The sequence below is a fragment of the Chelonia mydas genome, chromosome 11 (genome assembly GCF_015237465.2).
Source record: "Chelonia mydas isolate rCheMyd1 chromosome 11, rCheMyd1.pri.v2, whole genome shotgun sequence".
Lineage (NCBI taxonomy): Eukaryota > Metazoa > Chordata > Testudines > Cheloniidae > Chelonia > Chelonia mydas.
This window is the reverse complement of record NC_051251.2, coordinates 18,210,965-18,227,858: the sequence shown is the minus strand read 5'-3', so window position 1 is coordinate 18,227,858 and position 16,894 is coordinate 18,210,965. Positions and strand designations below refer to the sequence as shown.

Here is a 16,894-nt window from a genome sequence, read left to right as displayed (position 1 = left end):
GTCTTACACAAGTAAATAAAGCTAAAATTTGTGGATAAATGCAAGCTCGTGATTTGTGAATCGTAACTGTAGCCATAACAATCAGGATTATATTCCTAAACAAAAATTCGTAGCTCAGTAAGTGGCTTGATGAACTGATACAGCTCAAGGTCAAATGTAGCTTTCCTTCATCATCTTTACTTTCCAAGGATGTTTCTGCATGTGGTGCTAATTATTGTGGGAGGTAACTTCCTGTATATGTTCCAACATATACTGATTGATGTAAGCATCCCCAAAAGGTGGAGACTGATAACAGACTGTGTGTAACCGCAAAACCAAACAAGCCATCAAGATGCTGCACTAACAATTCTCAAGCAAATTGAGAGTTCTGAAAAATAACCTCCATGAATAAGTTTCAAGATGACAGTTATAATAACCTGTGGATTAGATACAGAATGTACACTCATTAAATACAAAAAGAAAAGGAGTACTTGTGGCACCTTAGAGACTAACAAATTTATTTGAGCATAAGCTTTCGTGAGCTACAGCTCACTTCATCGGATGCATTCAGTGGAAAATACAGTGGGGAGATTTATATACATAGAGAACATGAAACAATGGGTGTTACCATACACACTGTAACGAGAGTGATCACTTAAGGTGAGCTATTAGCAGCAGGAAAGTGGCGGGGGGGAACCTTTTGTAGTGATAATCAAGGTGGGCCGTTTCCAGCAGTTGACAAGAACGGTGGGGGGGGAATAAACATGGGGAAATAGTTTTACTTTGTGTAATGACCCATCCACTCCCAGTCTCTATTCAAGCCTAAGTTAATTGTATCCAGTTTGCAAATTAATTCCAATTCAGCAGTCTCTCGTTGCAGTCTGTTTTTGAAGTTTTTTTGTGGAAGAATTGCAACTTTTAGGTTTGTAATCGAGTGACCAAAGAGATTGATGTCTTCTCCAACTGGTTTTTGAATGTTATAATTCTTGACGTCTGATTTGTGTCCATTTATACTTTTATGTAGAGACTGTCCAGTTTGACCAATGTACATGGCAGAGGGGCATTGCTGGCACATATCACATTGGTAGATGTGCAGGTGAACGAGCCTCTGATAGTGTGGCTGATGTGATTAGACCCTATGATGGTGTCCCCTGAATAGATATGTGGACACAGTTGGCAACAGGCTTTGTTGCAAGGATAGGTTCCTGGGTTAGTGGTTCTGTTGTGTGGTTGCTGGTGAGTATTTGCTTCAGGTTGGGGGGCTGTCTGTAAGCAAGGACTGGCCTGTCTCCCAAGAGCTGTGAGAGTGATGGGTCGTCCTTCAGGAGAGGTTGTAGATCCTTGATGATGCGTTGGAGAGGTTTTAGGTTGGGGGCTGAAGGTGATGACTAGTGGCGTTCTGTTATTTTCTTTGTTGGGCCTGTCCTGTAGTAGGTGACTTCTGGGTACTTTTCTGGCTCTGTCAATCTGTTTCTTCACTTCAGCAGGTGGGTATTGTTGTTGTAAGAATGCTTGATAGAAATCTTGTAGGTGTTTGTCTCTGTTTGAGGGGTTGGAGCAAATGCGGTTGTATCGTAGAGCTTGGCTGTAGACAATGGATCGTGTGGTGTGGTCTGGATGAAAGCTGGAGGCATGTAGGTAGGAACAGCAGTCAGTAGGTTTCTGGTATAGGGTGGTGTTTATGTGACCATCGCTTATTAGCACCGTAGTGTCCAGGAAGTCGATCTCTTGTGTGGACTGATCCAGGCTAAGGTTGATGGTGGGACGGAAATTGTTGAAATCATGGTGGAATTCCTCAAGGGCTTCTTTTCCATGGGTCCAGATGATGAAGATGTCATCAATGTAGCGCAAGAAGATTAGGGGCATTAGGGGACGAGAGCTGAGGAAGCGTTGTTCTAAGTCAGCCATAAAAATGTTGGCATACTGTGGGGCCATGCGGGTACCCATGGCAGTGCCGCTGATTTGAAGGTATACATTGTCCCCAAATGTAAATACAGTAATTTAGACAAATAATGGTGCCCATCTGGACTTCACGCTGTTTTAAAAAATGTATAATCTATAAACTCAGTTTGTAATCTATAAACTCAATTTGGAATTGTTGGTGATGTTTACTCAATTCTGTGTGGCACTTAGATTCCAGGGTTATCATGCCTGATCCAAAACCCATAGAAGTCTATAACAATCTTTTCAAATATTTCAGGTGGCTTTAGATCAAGCCTTGCTACCTAAGAAATTAGATACATTACAAAAATTAAATGACTGAGACTCAGATTTTCCAAATAGCTGTTGGTTGATAAGTGCCCAAATCTCATTGAAAGTCAATGGAAATTTGATGCATAACTCCTTTTGGTCACTTTGAAACTCCCAGCCTTAAACTGTTCACCATTTCATTCTACTTGGACACAAAAATAATCATAGGACTAATTCACACTTCACTAATCGTCACATACTCCCTCATTCACAAACCAAAAAAGTGACAACTCTCCTAATTTTCCAGCAGTAGTGGAGTGAGACCTACAGTGAGGTCTCATATGTCTAAGATTTCATTATGTATTTTACAAAATATGCTCCAGAACATTTGCTGGTATCTCATGATGTATTACCGTACATAATTAAAGCTAAACCTATCAAATAGCTACTTATCAGCCCGCCTTACTCACACATAGCTTCAAAGAGCATCATTGGGAATCTGCTTGAATAAAAGCCCAATTCTGCACAAGTCTTTGCACACTCCCAACTGATATTCTTGGGTGAGTAAAGAATATGGGGTCCAGCTATGAGTGCTCAATTGGATCTACAGGCTTGACCCTGTGTCCATTGAAACAAATGGTAAAATCTCCCATTGACTTTAGTGGGGCCAGATGAGACAAAGTACCTTTGAAATGTACTACCCTTGCTTTTTAACATTTATTATGTTAGTTTATTTGCAAATTAATAACATTCAATATTAGCTGTCTCCCCCAGTCATTAGAGCAAATTTATGAGTGTCTCTTGTAAATGATCATTCATTGCCTAAAGAAAATTAGCTATATTGAACAGATTTTCTAGACCAAATCCTGCTCTCAGATATACTACTGTTAATTTAGATGAGTTCCATTGAAATATTTGGATTTATACTAGTGTAGCTGACAGCTGAATTTTTCCCAATGTCTTTTGTTTAGTTACAATTTCATATCACAACATTATTTGGGATAAACTAGGAAATGTTTACTCACAGCATAGACAGCAAACAGTTCTGGTGCATTCAGGTCCCATTCGTTGATATGAGATCCTATCTGTACCCCAGGAAAGCCAAGCTCATTCACACAGCGATACATTTCCTTCACAGCCAGGTCTGGTGCTTGCATAGGTAATGTGCCAAGGCCAATAAACCTCTTGGGGTACTTTTTTACTGTAGCAGCTAAGTCATTATTTAATAATTGGCACAGATCTAAAGTATCCTCAGGTTTGGCCTGGTATGATATAAAGAAGAAGAGTAAATTAAAATGTAGTTCCAAAATTTTATCACCTTCACAGATGTTGGAAGAAACCCAAAAGATTGCATGTAAATTATCACCAAGAAAAAATGTCACAGCAAACAATACAAGGAGAAGACTTGAACCAAGGCTTTTGCTTCACCACTAGTCACTCTGAATAGGTGTAAGGCCTGTTTGAAGGGGAAGGATTGATGAGTTGGGTCTACTTGATCTTGCATACCCCTGCATTAGTTGCTTTTCCTCCTACCCCTCAGGGGCGTATAAGGCAAGGAAGAATCTGGCCTCATTTGCTGATGCTCTCAGGATTTTTTAGAGAATCTCTTATGGCACTCATGTGCCTGTCAGAAGGCAAATAGAGACCTGGTGTAAGAAGTTGTATCTTCCAGCTGAATCTCTGGGCAGAACTGAGTGGTGATGTAAATGGTAAAGTGAGTTACATCCATTTTCTTACCAGTTTATACACAAAGCATAAGTAGGTGTAAATTTGCCCCAGTTTGGCATTCAGTGGGAATGTAAAATGATTGTAATTTACATTTTGAGAGGGCAGAACAGGGCACTAGAAGAAAAGCAGCAAATAGGAGAATGTCAGATAAAATGCACCCCATAGACCAGACCTGGACCACAAACTTTGAGTCCAGATCTCAACGGGGGGTGATTGTATCTGGGGATTTGGTTCAAGCACATCTCTGCTCAAAGATGGAGAATTCTCTTCTACACATAGAAGCCAGGAGTTTCAAGTGAATCCTTGGCAAAGCAAGTTCTCTCACCCCTGATTTCAATTCTCAGCTTATTTACCGCTACACAGGTTTGATCATAGAGTTAGTCTAGTGTCCAAATAATGTTATTGATGCTGTACAAGAATGAAATAATTGGTGTGGAAGACTTCCCATGGTGAGGAATTGTAAAGGCTCTTCTGGTAGTATTATAATGGACATGTTGCTCACACTTAAAATTACCAATCATTGTTTATCAAGGGGTAAATGCCAAAGAGTCCAAGTAAAAAGTGAAGTGTGTACTTGATCTATATTTTCCGTAGGCGTTCCCCTAGGTTTTTAGTTAGAAATGAGTGTTAAGTAAAATCCCAGAGCCCTCCAAATTTTGTGTGGGGTGGAACTTTGGATCCAAACCCAAATGTAGATTTTGCATCTGGCCTTTTTCTCTAAAATGGGCCAAACCAACCCCTTAGATTTGACTACCCCACAATTTTAATGTCTTTGGGATCCAGATCGAAACTTTACATCTTTCTTTTTTTATCTTTCTTTTTAACATACCTGAATATTTACCATTTTATTGCTGGAGTTGGGAAGAATGGATTGGAGGGAGGTGGAAATGTGTGACATTGGACCATGATGAATTTTACAGCGTAAACATGAACAAAAGATTTGTAAAATTTAAAAAGTTCTTAGTGCTATTTCTAAAATGGCAGTCATGACATCCAGGGAGAACTATATTATACAAATTAATTGGTTCCCTACTTTTTCCTAGGGTATGTTCAAGGAAAAAACAAAAACCAAACAAATGTTTATTTCAGTGTAGAATATGGGACATGTCATCCTACACAAAGTACTAGAGGTGTACAGTTAATTTATGGTTATGCTGTAATAATTTTTTATGTAGGACATCTGTAACTGAATTTTTTATGTATTATCATTCAGCACGATTGCTGTGAACTGCTAGATACATATAGGAAATGGGCCAAGTTAATTCCTGATGTAACAGCATTGATGTTAAATTGTTGAAGTCAACGGGTGCTACACCTGAGATGAATCTAGCCCATTGTTTGCTAGGATCAACCATTCAGAAACCCTTTTTTGTTTGTTTGACTCATTTGAAATAACTGTGAATCCATTCTGCCAATCTAGTTGTGCTACTAAGTGGGAGGTGTAATTTCAGACTCAGAGCTTCCTGGACCAATAGCTTTGCCATATTGGGAGTGTGATATTTAAAAGAAAGGGAAATTTTTTTGTAAATGTATCTGTTCTATTAAAGCATATTTGTAATACTTCATCTATGCATTCCAATGTCAATAAGATGGAAATTGCCTAGATACCCTCCTGTGGGCAAATCAGATTCTTCATGATTTACATCCAAACATGATTTAACAAATGGCTCATTAGATGCATCATAGGAAGTTAGAAATCCCTCATAAAGCACCTGGCTAATTCTTCAGTGCTGTGCATGAAGGAAGTGCATTCTTCCTCACCGCAGTAGAAAGAAGGTGGATTTCCCTGTGGCAATTTTTGAAATTTTATTTTTATGGGAAAACATCTATTTGATAGACTTACAACCCAATGAATCAGAACTTGCCCTTTTTTCCTTTATATCATACACCCCAGTCCTAGATTCATGCTCTGTAAAGGCTCTCTCCCTGCTTCCTGTTGTTCTTCCTAAATTCCTGTTGCTGTCTCACCCATTTGTATTAAATGTTCTCCAGACTGGAGCTCTGCAGCCTCCAGCTCCTGTTGGAGCAGCTTTGCCATGCTACTCTGCTGGCCTTTCTTCCACTGCCAGAGCAGCTTTGCTGTATTATTCTGGTGACTGGCTGAACCGCCTAACTCACAGGCAGCGTGGATTTTATTATTTTGAATTTTATAGTATCTATGACTTACAAAATTTGTTTGCAAGGACTTACCCAATAGCTGAACATTACAGGAACTGTAGAAAGGGCTTGTACAGTGACTCCTACATAGAAGAACAAAAGTCTTTAAATATGAAAATGCAGATTATGATTTTGTCCTAGGTCTGATCATAGTTTGATCTCATGCATTACAGATTAATTATAGAGATTTGTCAGTCAATCTGAGGGAAGCAGATATGTTCATAGGGGACAGATTGGATAAAGGCGCATGTGTCTTATAGAACAGGTTTCAGTGTAACAGCCGTGTTAGTCTGTATTCGCAAAAAGAAAAGGAGTACTTGTGGCACCTTAGAGACTAACCAATTTATTTGAGCATAAGCTTTCGTGAGCTACAGCTCACTTCATCGGATGCATCGGATGCTGTAGCTCACGAAAGCTTATGCTCAAATAAATTGGTTAGTCTCTAAGGTGCCACAAGTACTCCTTTTCTTTTTTCTTATAGAACAGTGGCTCTCAGTGTGTGGTCCACAGACCCCTGGGGGGTCTGCAGATTTGCAGAGGGGTCCGCACCTCCGTTCAAAAATTTTTAGGGGCCACAAATGAAAAAAGGTTGAGAACCACAGCTATAGAAGACAATGGGAATTGTACATGAGGTATTCATGGGAAGAATATTACCCAAAATGGGGAAAATAATAATTAATACGATGAGTCAGTCTAGCTCATCAAGCAAAACTGGGCATATGTCCAAATGAAAGTACTTTTATGAGTGAATAGTAATTATTCGTAACAGGATCTAGCTACTTAGCTCAATCCATATAGCTCTGCCAGTCCCCAGTTCAATCTCTGATGTTGGCCAAGATGGCAGCTGTCACATAAGTGGGCATTTGTATGGGATTTGAATTGCTGTGGGTCACAGATGCTTGGAATGAGCTTTCTCTGCCCAGAAGAAGCATATAACCCTCTGGTTACATACATACATGTGGCATAAATGTGGGAGTATAAAAATTGGTGTTTGGCTTTTAAAAAATATTTTTGTATGTTATTTGTGGAACAGTTATAACAATTTTCTTTAGAATCACTTCAGTTCAGGAACAAAAGCCCAGAGCAGCAGTTAGGTGTGTGTGATCTATTGTTACACTAATCCAGCGGTTCTCAGACTGTGGGTTGGGGCCTCAAAGTTTGTCGAGACCCCGTTGTAACAGGGTCACCAAGGCTGGTTTAGACTTGCTGGGGCCCAGGACTGAAGTCATACCCCAAGCCCCACCGCCCGTGGCTGAAGCCAAAGACTGAGGGCTTTGGCTTTGGCCATGGGTGACGGGGCTCAGGTTACAGGCCTCCCCGCCGAGTCTGGGGCCTTGGCCCCTTCACCTGGGGCAGTGGGCTGGGGTGGCTCAGTCTTCGGTCCCCCCTCCTGGGGTCATGTAGTAATTTTTATTGTCAGAAGGGGGTTGTGGTGCAATGAAGTTTGAGAGCCCCTGCTTTAATCTATTAGTATTAATTTAAATACTTGTGCATGCTTATCACTCTTGACTTTCTTTCATTTCACTTAATTTTCCATAAATGTATCTTGATTTCCATAAATGTATTTTGTCATATAAAACAATCTTTGAAGGTCCCACTTAAGACAGTGAAAATAATATATATTGTTTTTGCTCCCCTTTGTGGTAACAAAGCTTATTATAACAAATGCAGAAGCTTTGCATTCACTAACAGAACCTTGAAATTAGTTAGTTTAAAAAAAATGAGTGAGAATTATTTTCATTAACTAAACTGCCTCAGAATCACCCTGAGAAGTTTTTCCTAATTTTTTTTCCAGTGACTTTCTCTTTCTTATTGCTCTATTAATGATCCGGGAAAACTGACTCTGATCTTGCAAAGTCTCGTATAAAATTAAGCATATGCAAGTGCTTGCAGGATTGGGGCCTTACTCACTATGTCAGGGAAACAGTGAAACTGACTGTAGGCAAGGTGCCCTTTAATACATACTAGGCAGATAGGGAAAAAAATAGAGAAAACATATTTTCCCCCTCTTATTTCTTTTCCTTATAGTAATCTTAGATATTACTTGCAGTTACTTTACAGCAGGTAAATCATTTTCATCCTGAAGTGTGAATTTTAAGTTGTCAGTGTCCATTTATTATGTAATAATTAACCAGTTAATTATTACATAATAAAGGGACACTGGGGGGACAGAGGTTGAATCTGGATTCCTCTAGGAAGCAAATTAAATCTAAAGAATAACCCACTTTGTAGTGAATCACTCTTCAATGAGCAGCATTTTTGCTCCTTGTTTCCTCAAACATGAGCTCTTGTGTTGTAACTGAGTCCCCCACATGGTTGTTTTTTCAGTAGAGATCGCTTGTAGGGATGTGAGTCCATGCTAAGCAACTCCTGCATGGTGCTGAGTGCTCTCAGCTCCCACGGACTTCTCATTTGCGCCCCAAATGTTCATGCTAATTTCCAGTCTTCTGCTTCAAGCAACATTAACCTCCATGTTTTACTGTATCCCTTCTGCAGTGCTTCTGAGGAAGAATGATCCTCTTTTTGCTCTGGCCATGTCTCTTTTCTCATATAAATGATGACGAGACACAAGGGCTTTTTCCAAAGATCAGAAATGTTGGAGGGAAGGGAGGGAGAGTGGAAGGGAAAGGGTGGGAGGGAACATCCCATGTAGCCAATTTTCCCCTCTACACAGACACATTATGGATTTTTTGGCATTTTGCTCCTCTCTGTACTGCATAGTGGGAGAACAGAAAGGTCTTGATCCCTGAGTCATTTACATTCTCCAGCAATGTGCCAGTGAACACTTGATTAGCACATTTGGGAAACCTTCCCATGCCTTAAACAGATTATTATTGTGTCTTGTTCCAATCACATTAAAATGGTTAAATCCCATTACAGCCCTCTTATTAACAGAGCCATATTTTAGTGTCCAGCCACTTATTTGTCTTTTTCCTATTTATGCTTTCCTGCTAAAGTGTTTGAAGAGGGTGCAATCAAACAACTGTTTAATCACCTTTCTCAGAACAGTTTATTAGAGGCTTGCAAGCGAGGGTTTCAACTGCTGGAACAGCAGTGGTTAACATGGTGAATGGGTTCTTCCTATGCACTGGTGATGGTCTTATTGGCTCATGTATTGCTGCATAGTTCCATAGCATTTGATACCACTGGTCATTTGGAATGTTATGATATAGGCTTAGCAGGAACGGCACTTGGTATGGAAGTGATCACAGTCATCTGATTGTGTGCAGTTTGCCTCTCTTGCCATTCTTTTCCCAGTGTCCCTAGGGACCATTAATCTTCAGCCTTTGCCTGCTTTTTTGCATTTAATTATCCAACTTTCCTTTTTTATGTGATTCACATGAAGATCATTTCCTCTGCTTCCACTGTTTGATCAGCTTGCCTTAAATATAGGGGCACAGAGGTCCAAGGATTTTTAAATATTAATTGCTACAAAAACTGAGCTATGAATTGCTGGTTCCTGAAACCATCTTAAATCTGTTACCTCATTCTCCTCTTCCTTTGGTGGCTCTGATATTCAGTCAAGTATAAATGGTAAGAGCCTTGGTGTTCTGATTTTTAAAGGGAAACAGAATCATCTATTTCTCTGACACAGTAAATTCAGATTTCTACCATCTTAAGATCATTTCCAGAATTCAGTCTTTTCTTTCCTTTTCTGACAGAGAGATTGCATTAATGCTTTACTTTCTGGCATTCCAGCTTGCGGAAAGGCAAACTGCAAAGCAAATATAAAAATGGACTTAGAGATTTCTGTGCTGAATGTTCCCGGTCACCACACTGTGAGGGAACGAGGGAGACTACTCACCACATAAATGAGTTTTAACTTTTTGAAAAAGTATTTTCCCTCTCCCCCACACTTTTCTGAAATCCTCTTGGTACATCCTGGTTGACTGCTGATATTCCAGAATGTACATCTGCAATGGCCAGCATCTCACTGCAATCCATGGTATGTGTTATGACATAGAGTGATACATTCTGCTATGTCTTCACTGAGGCAGGAAGGACCAAGAAGATTTCACAGAGGGGAAAGGAATTAAAGAAAGTTTAGTTAAAATTCATATTTGAATTCAGTGTCATCCACAGCCTGGCTAGTGTGGCCTGTGGCATAAAACTGTGATGTGATAAAACTGTGTTAACTCAGTTTTAACATTGGCTTTGCAGTTTACATTTAAGTAAGTATTTTAATACACCATCTTGTATTCTGAGTGGAGCCAGGAGGTATGGTCATGTGACCTAATTGCTGTTCTGGTGCACTAGGTACCAGTTGTATTTCTTATCAGTGATAAAGTTCTTACGTTGCTGCATAAAGCTTTTCACAAATAGGATCTAATTACAGGGCCTAAGTTACCTGAGTTAATGACACCTTACCCTGCAGGCTACCAGCTTTCTTTAACTGAGAGAAACTCTTTGCATCTTCCCTCCCAAACTGTCTCATTTTTGGTGGTTAATTTTTAGGGCCATGATCTACCCTCAATCTTTCTTACTCAAAATTGTCTTTAAAATCCATAGCTGCACCTCCATCAATGGAACAAGAATAAGATATGGCCTATAGTTATTATCCCTTGAGGAACTCACTGCTTATTAAAGGTGACCTGCAAAGCAGAAAAAAAAATGTGTTTGACTCGTTTAGTTTGCTTCTTTGTGATGTATAAAAAAAAGTGCAGGAGCAGGGCTGGAACAAGGCAGGAGGAGGACTGGAATAAGGCAGAAGCAAGGCTGGGAAAAAGCAGGCACAGAGGCTATTGCAGCCATAGGCAAATGCTTTGAGCAGATGCTGACCTAATCACATCAACCACACCATTAGAGTCTTGTTCACCTGCACATCTACCAATGTGATATATGCCATCACGTGCCAGCAATGCCCCTCTGCCCTGTACATTGGCCAAACCAGGCAATCTCTATGCAAAAGAATAAATGGACACAAATCAGATGTCAAGAATTATAACATTCAAAAACCAGTTGGAGAACACTTCAACCTCCCTGGTCACTCAATTTCAGACCTAAAAGTCGCAATTCTCCAGCTAAAAAACTTCAAAAACTGATTCCAACAAGAAACTGCAGAATTGGAACTAATTTGCAAACTGGACACCATTAAATTAGGCCTGAATAAAGACTGGGAGTGGATAGGTCATTACACAAAGTAAAAACTATTTCCCCATGCTAATTTTCCCCCTAGTGTTACTCACACCTTTTTGTCAACTGTTTGAAATGGGCCATCCTGATTATCACTCCAGAAGTTTTTTTTCTCCTGCTGATAATAGCCCACCTTAATTGATTAATCTCGTTACAGTTGGTATGGCAACACCTATTTTTTCATGTTCTCTGTGTGTATATATATCCTCCTACCGTATTTTCCACTGCATGCATCTGATGAAGTGGGTTTTAGCCCATGAAAGCTTATGCCCAAATAAATTTGTTAGTCTCTAAGGTGCCACAAGTACTCCTCGGGTTTTTTTGCTGATACAGACTAACATGGCTACCACTCTGAAACCTGCTGAACTGTTGCTGCTTCTGGGCTTAGGAGCTGGTCTGCTGACTCTTCCGACCAATCAATCAGGCAGCTTACAACAGGCCAGTTGTACTCGTTAGATTATTCAGTGACTGACTCTGCTGCAGGTCCTGCTCCCTGACAAGGAGTGTCACATGCAGGACACAGAAGGTAATTGTTCCTCTCTACTCATGAGGCCTCAGCTGGAGTACTGTGTCCAGTTCTGGGTCCCATAATTTAAGAAAGATGTGGACAAACTGGAGAGAGCAACAAAATGATAAAAAAGATTTAGATAACCTGACCAATGAGGAAAGGCTAAAAAAGTCAGTATGTTTAGTCTTGAGAAAAGAAGACTAGGAGCAGGTGCTAATATCAGTCTTCGAATATATTATTGGCTATTATAAAGTGGATGGTTATCAGTTGTTCCTGACTTCTGGGGGTATACAACATCCTCATTTTCCCAGAAAGTCAGGAACTCTATGATTATCATGTGCTCACTGTCACGTGCGTACCCATCCTGATTCACTCAAATCCCACTAAACCATTTACGATCCAGGCTGATGCCTCAAACAGGTGCAGTATTATCTTGACACGTGGGCCCCCACAACCTACTCCTCCCCCTCCCATGCCTTCAAGTGGCTATTAAAGCAGCTTTCAAGGCATGACACCACCTCCTAGAAGGAGCCCAGTTTCCCCATCGAACTCCTAATGGATCCCAGAAACCTGAAGTACTTACAGGCAGCTAGATGCCTTAACCAATGCTAGATCTGCAGGTTCTTCCTTGCTCAATGTGACTTTGTGGCAACCTATCACCCAAGGGTGAGAAACGGAAAGGTGGATGCCCTATCCTGGAAAAACAAATAACTCAAAGATGGTGAAGAGCCCTCTGCCACTATATGCAAGGTGTCCAACTTTGTCAATGGGATGGACTACAGCAGAACTGACATCCTCCATCCACTCCTTACTCCTCGACAACCTGTTTGCAACCCAGATCCGCGAGACCCTGAACGATCTGCGTACCTGACCAGAATCTGAGTTCTGACTACAGAATGGCCTCATCTATCACAAGGGTTGAATTTATGTTCCAGTGGGACAACCGAGGCTTTAGGTATTGAAACTATGCCACAATTTGCCACTTCTGGGCCAATTTGGCCAATTCAAGACCAGGAATCTGGTCTCAAGGAGCTTCTGGTGGCCAAGTCACAAGTTTACATCAAGGATTATATAAGGTCTTGCAACCTCTGTGCCCATACCGAGAACTCATGATCAATACCCATAAGTCTCCCCCAAATCTGTCCACACCTCCACAGCCTTGGTTTACTATATGAATGGACTTCATTGTAGAACTGCCATGATCCCAGGGACACTTGGTAATCCTGGGTGTTTTTGGACCTTATAACAAAGATGGCATACTTCATTCTACACCATACTGTTCCTACTGCATGGAGATGGCTTGACTCTTCCTAGAAAATGTCTTTCACTACGTTTACTGCCGGGCATTGTATTGAACCTGGGTCCCCAGTTCATCCCCCAGTTCTTGTGGGAATTTCTCAGACTCCTTGGTATTGAATCCCTCACCTTGTCTTGCCTATCATCCACAGAGTAATGGACAAACAGAGGAAGTCAGTCAAATCTTGGAGGAGTATCTTCACTGGTCTTTGAGTTACCACTCGCTTCCCCTGCTGCGCCATGCCAAATTCACATATTACAATGCAATTCATGCCTCGATCCAGCATAACCCATTCTTTTGCAAATTGTGGCTTTCACCCCCACTTCCACCCAGACTGGCCCATGAGTTCCCCAGTATTGGCCGCAGCGGATTTAGCCTCCTGCCTACCACAGATGCACCAGGAGCTCAAGGAACACTTGCAGTCTGCCAAAGAAGCCGATAAACACCATATGGACCAGGATCATTAGGCTTTTTCCAATCTGGCCACAGGTGACAAGGTGTGGCTTTCTGCCCAGAACCTTAAATCGAACTATGTATCTGCCAAATTAGACTCCCAATACACGGACCCCTTCTGGATTACAGAATGGGTACACCCAGTGGCCTTCAGGTTACAGCTGCCCAAGTGCATGAAGATCCATCCCCTCTTTTATATGTCACTTTTAAAAAACCCTGCACTAAAAATCCAAACCCAAGCCAATCCAACCTGCCACTGACCCCCATAACAGTCCATGGACAGGAGGAGTGTGTGGTCTACTGAATCCTCACCCTTGGTTAGTTAGATTCCAGCATCTGGTGGACTGGGAAAGCTACAGTCTGGATGAGTGGTCTTGGGAACCAATAGAGAACATCCATGCCCTGGACCTATTGCAAAAGTTCCACCAGACATACTCTGAGAACCTGCCCCCCAACGCCTTTGAGGGGGCAGGTACTGTCAGGAATCGGAGCCTGCAGTAGAACCAGTCTCCAGGCAGCCTAATGAGCACAGCTGGCCTGTAGTAGCTTCCGGACTGGGTACATTGCTTGATTAGCTAGAAGAATCAGCAGAGTGATTCTTAAGCCCATCAGCAGTTGTTCAGCAGCTGCTCAAAGCATTTACCTGTGGCTGCAATAGCTCCAGCTCCTGCTCCTGCCTTGTTCCCAGTCCTGCTCCAGCTCTGCTACTGCCTTGGACCAGCCTTGCCCCTGCCCTGACTCATTCCACGTAACCCGGTCCTGACCCCCAGATCTGATTCCTGACTTCCGACTCCTGCTCCAACCACTAGGCACCACTCCTGCTCCAACCACTAGACACTACCAGCCACGTCCCAGTCATTGATACTCCTGTTCATACACCCAGAATGACGTTTTCTTTTTTGCCACGCCATCACATTTTGTCTCATATTTCATTGGTGATCCTCTATAACCCCTAGATCTTTTTCAGCAGTACTACTGCCTAGCCTGTTATTTCCCATTTTGTAGTTGTGCTTTGGATTTTTTTCCTTCCTAAGTGTAGTACTTCACATTTGTCTTTATTGGATTTCATCTTGTTGATTTCAGAACAATTCTCCAATTTATTTAGGTTTTTTTATTTCTAATCTTGTCCTTCAAAGTGCTTGCAACTAGCTTTGCATCCTCTGTAAATTTTAGAAGCATACTCTCCACTCTATTATTCAAGTCATTAATGAACATACTGAACAGTATGTGACTCAGAAATGACTCATGCAGAACTGCACTAGATATGTCTTTCCAGCTTGACAGCAAACCATTATAAATACTCTTTGAGTACAGGTTTCAGACTGGTAGCCGTGTTAGTCTGTATCAGCAAAAACAACGAGGAGTCCTTGAGTACAGTTTCTCAACCAATTATGCACCCACCTTAGTATTTTCATCTAGACCACATTTTCCTTGTTTGCTTAAGAGAATGCCCTGTGAGACTCTGTCAAAAGCTTTACTAAAATAAAAATAAGTCATATATACTCCTTTCTGCCCCACCCAGTAACCCTGTCAAAGAAAGAAAATAGGTTGCTTTGGCATAATTTGTTCTTAAGTAATAGCCAATATAGATTTGTTATCATCCTATTATCCTCGAAGTGCCTACAAATTGATTATTTAATAATTTGTTCCAGTATCTTCCCATATATCTAATTTAGACTGATGGTCTATAATTCCGCAGGTCCTCTTTGTTCTCTTTTAAAGAAAGATACCATGTTTGCCCTTATTCAGTTCTCTGTGACCTCACCCGTTCTCTATGAGTTCTTGAAGATAATTGCATGTGCCTAATGATACACACGAGTGGTCTTTTTGAAGCCAAACTTAAAGTTAGGCATGTGCTTACAGGATCAGGGCCTCTTGTCTCATCTGATAACATAATTCCACTAATTCTCCAGTTACTCACAATCCTCCAGCAAAAACATGGTAGACAATGTAATGCAAAAACAAGCAGGAAAAAAAAAAAACTTGGCAGAAAGTTCTTTTCTTTTTTTTTAAATACATCATCAAAAACAAAGAAAGAGCTCAAACACATTTTTCTCCTTTATAGGCCACTTTCAAAATCAGGAATGCATATTCTCCTTTTGAGGCCATGTTCTGACACCCATACTCATATTAAGTTGTACCTTCCTGCACAGAAATTAATTTTGGCTACTTCTGGAGCAAGGTACTGAAAGGTAGAATCTGTCTCTTTTGAGTCCAAATGTAAACTGTATTAGTTTTCACTGACTTGCAATTGATTTAAACTAATTGTAACTCTGCAAAACCTTTTCATTTTAATGTTATTATAAAACACTTTGATGTGAAAGCTTAAGTTGTTCTATTTGATTTATGATTAGTCTATTTCATTTTTGGAGTTACCTGATTTGTTCATCTCTTTAACCCGAACCTCTGGATTCCAGCAGTTCTCTTGGATAACTCTGAAAACCTTTCCCTCCTTCATCATTTTTGCCTCCCCCTGTGAAATGAAATTTTTATTACAGTAATACAGTTGTATCAAGATATTATGGCCTAAATTCTACTCTGTTAAAAGTATGTGGGGCTGCCAATGCCCATCCAGTGCTAGAATTCAGGCCCTTCATTTTTGTTCAATAGAAAAAAAAATCCAAAAAAATATTTAGAAATGTCATTTGTAATGCAAAAGGACAATATCAAGGTCTCTTTTTATAATTTAAAAACAATCCTCTCTCTGTTGCTAATACCCTTTGTTATGCTGAAACATTTTCCTTAACTAAAGTTTGTCCTCCATCATTCAGGCGCCTGAGTTTGACATCACAGTGATGCTTATGAGTGCTGTTTATTGACCATGAGCCAAGTTCTGCCGTCAGGTTTGTCCTATTCCTTTGGAAGTGAGTGTGCTCAAAAATGATCTTAGTAACTCCAGCGAGAATTCAGAGTAACTCCATAAATTCAGTAGAGTTCTGCAGATTCATCCTGTACAATTGAGATAGAATTAGCCCCATTGAAGCTGCAGGTTGAATTTTCTTCTTAGAAATAAAAAAAAGAATACTGAAGCATTCGTATCAGGGGAAAAGATCCAATATAAAACAATTACCTGAACTATAGCAGTACAGTTTTAATGCAAAGCCCTCTCAGGGTTATGTAAGTCAAAATATTACCAAGGTCACTAACTTTGACTGTGTCCCTTTAATTGAGAGAAGAGAGAGCGATGCAACACTTCTGACTTTAATTTTTGATTGGTTTGATAACGGGCCAAAGACACTGTGTAGTCACTGTCTTGTCAAATCAAGCCAAGGAAAATTAATGTTGCAACTGTTCATAGCCACATGGTCTTATGGATATGTTATTAGAGCTAGTGATTCAACACCAAAAGCAACTGCAACAGTCAATTTTCCTATTGTTTTATTCTTAAACGAATTGATGAGATGTAACCCATCAATGCCTGCAAGGTGAGAGTTCAGAGATACTCTTAG

The 16,894-nt window shown here is 40.6% G+C and overlaps 1 protein-coding gene across 2 annotated transcripts in view; it reads right to left on the bottom strand.

The window, feature by feature from the left end:
* ACMSD (aminocarboxymuconate semialdehyde decarboxylase) overlaps positions 1-16,894 on the bottom strand; it is a 54,866-nt gene that overhangs the window by 26,262 nt on the left and 11,710 nt on the right. For both annotated transcript variants that reach the window (XM_007060878.4, XM_043524950.1), the window contains 3 exons: positions 15,822-15,918; positions 6,088-6,137; positions 3,195-3,431 (listed from right to left, as the gene is read on the bottom strand). In XM_007060878.4, coding sequence (XP_007060940.1) covers positions 3,195-3,431; positions 6,088-6,137; positions 15,822-15,918 — 384 coding nt within the window. The remainder of the gene's footprint in view (positions 1-3,194; positions 3,432-6,087; positions 6,138-15,821; positions 15,919-16,894) is intronic.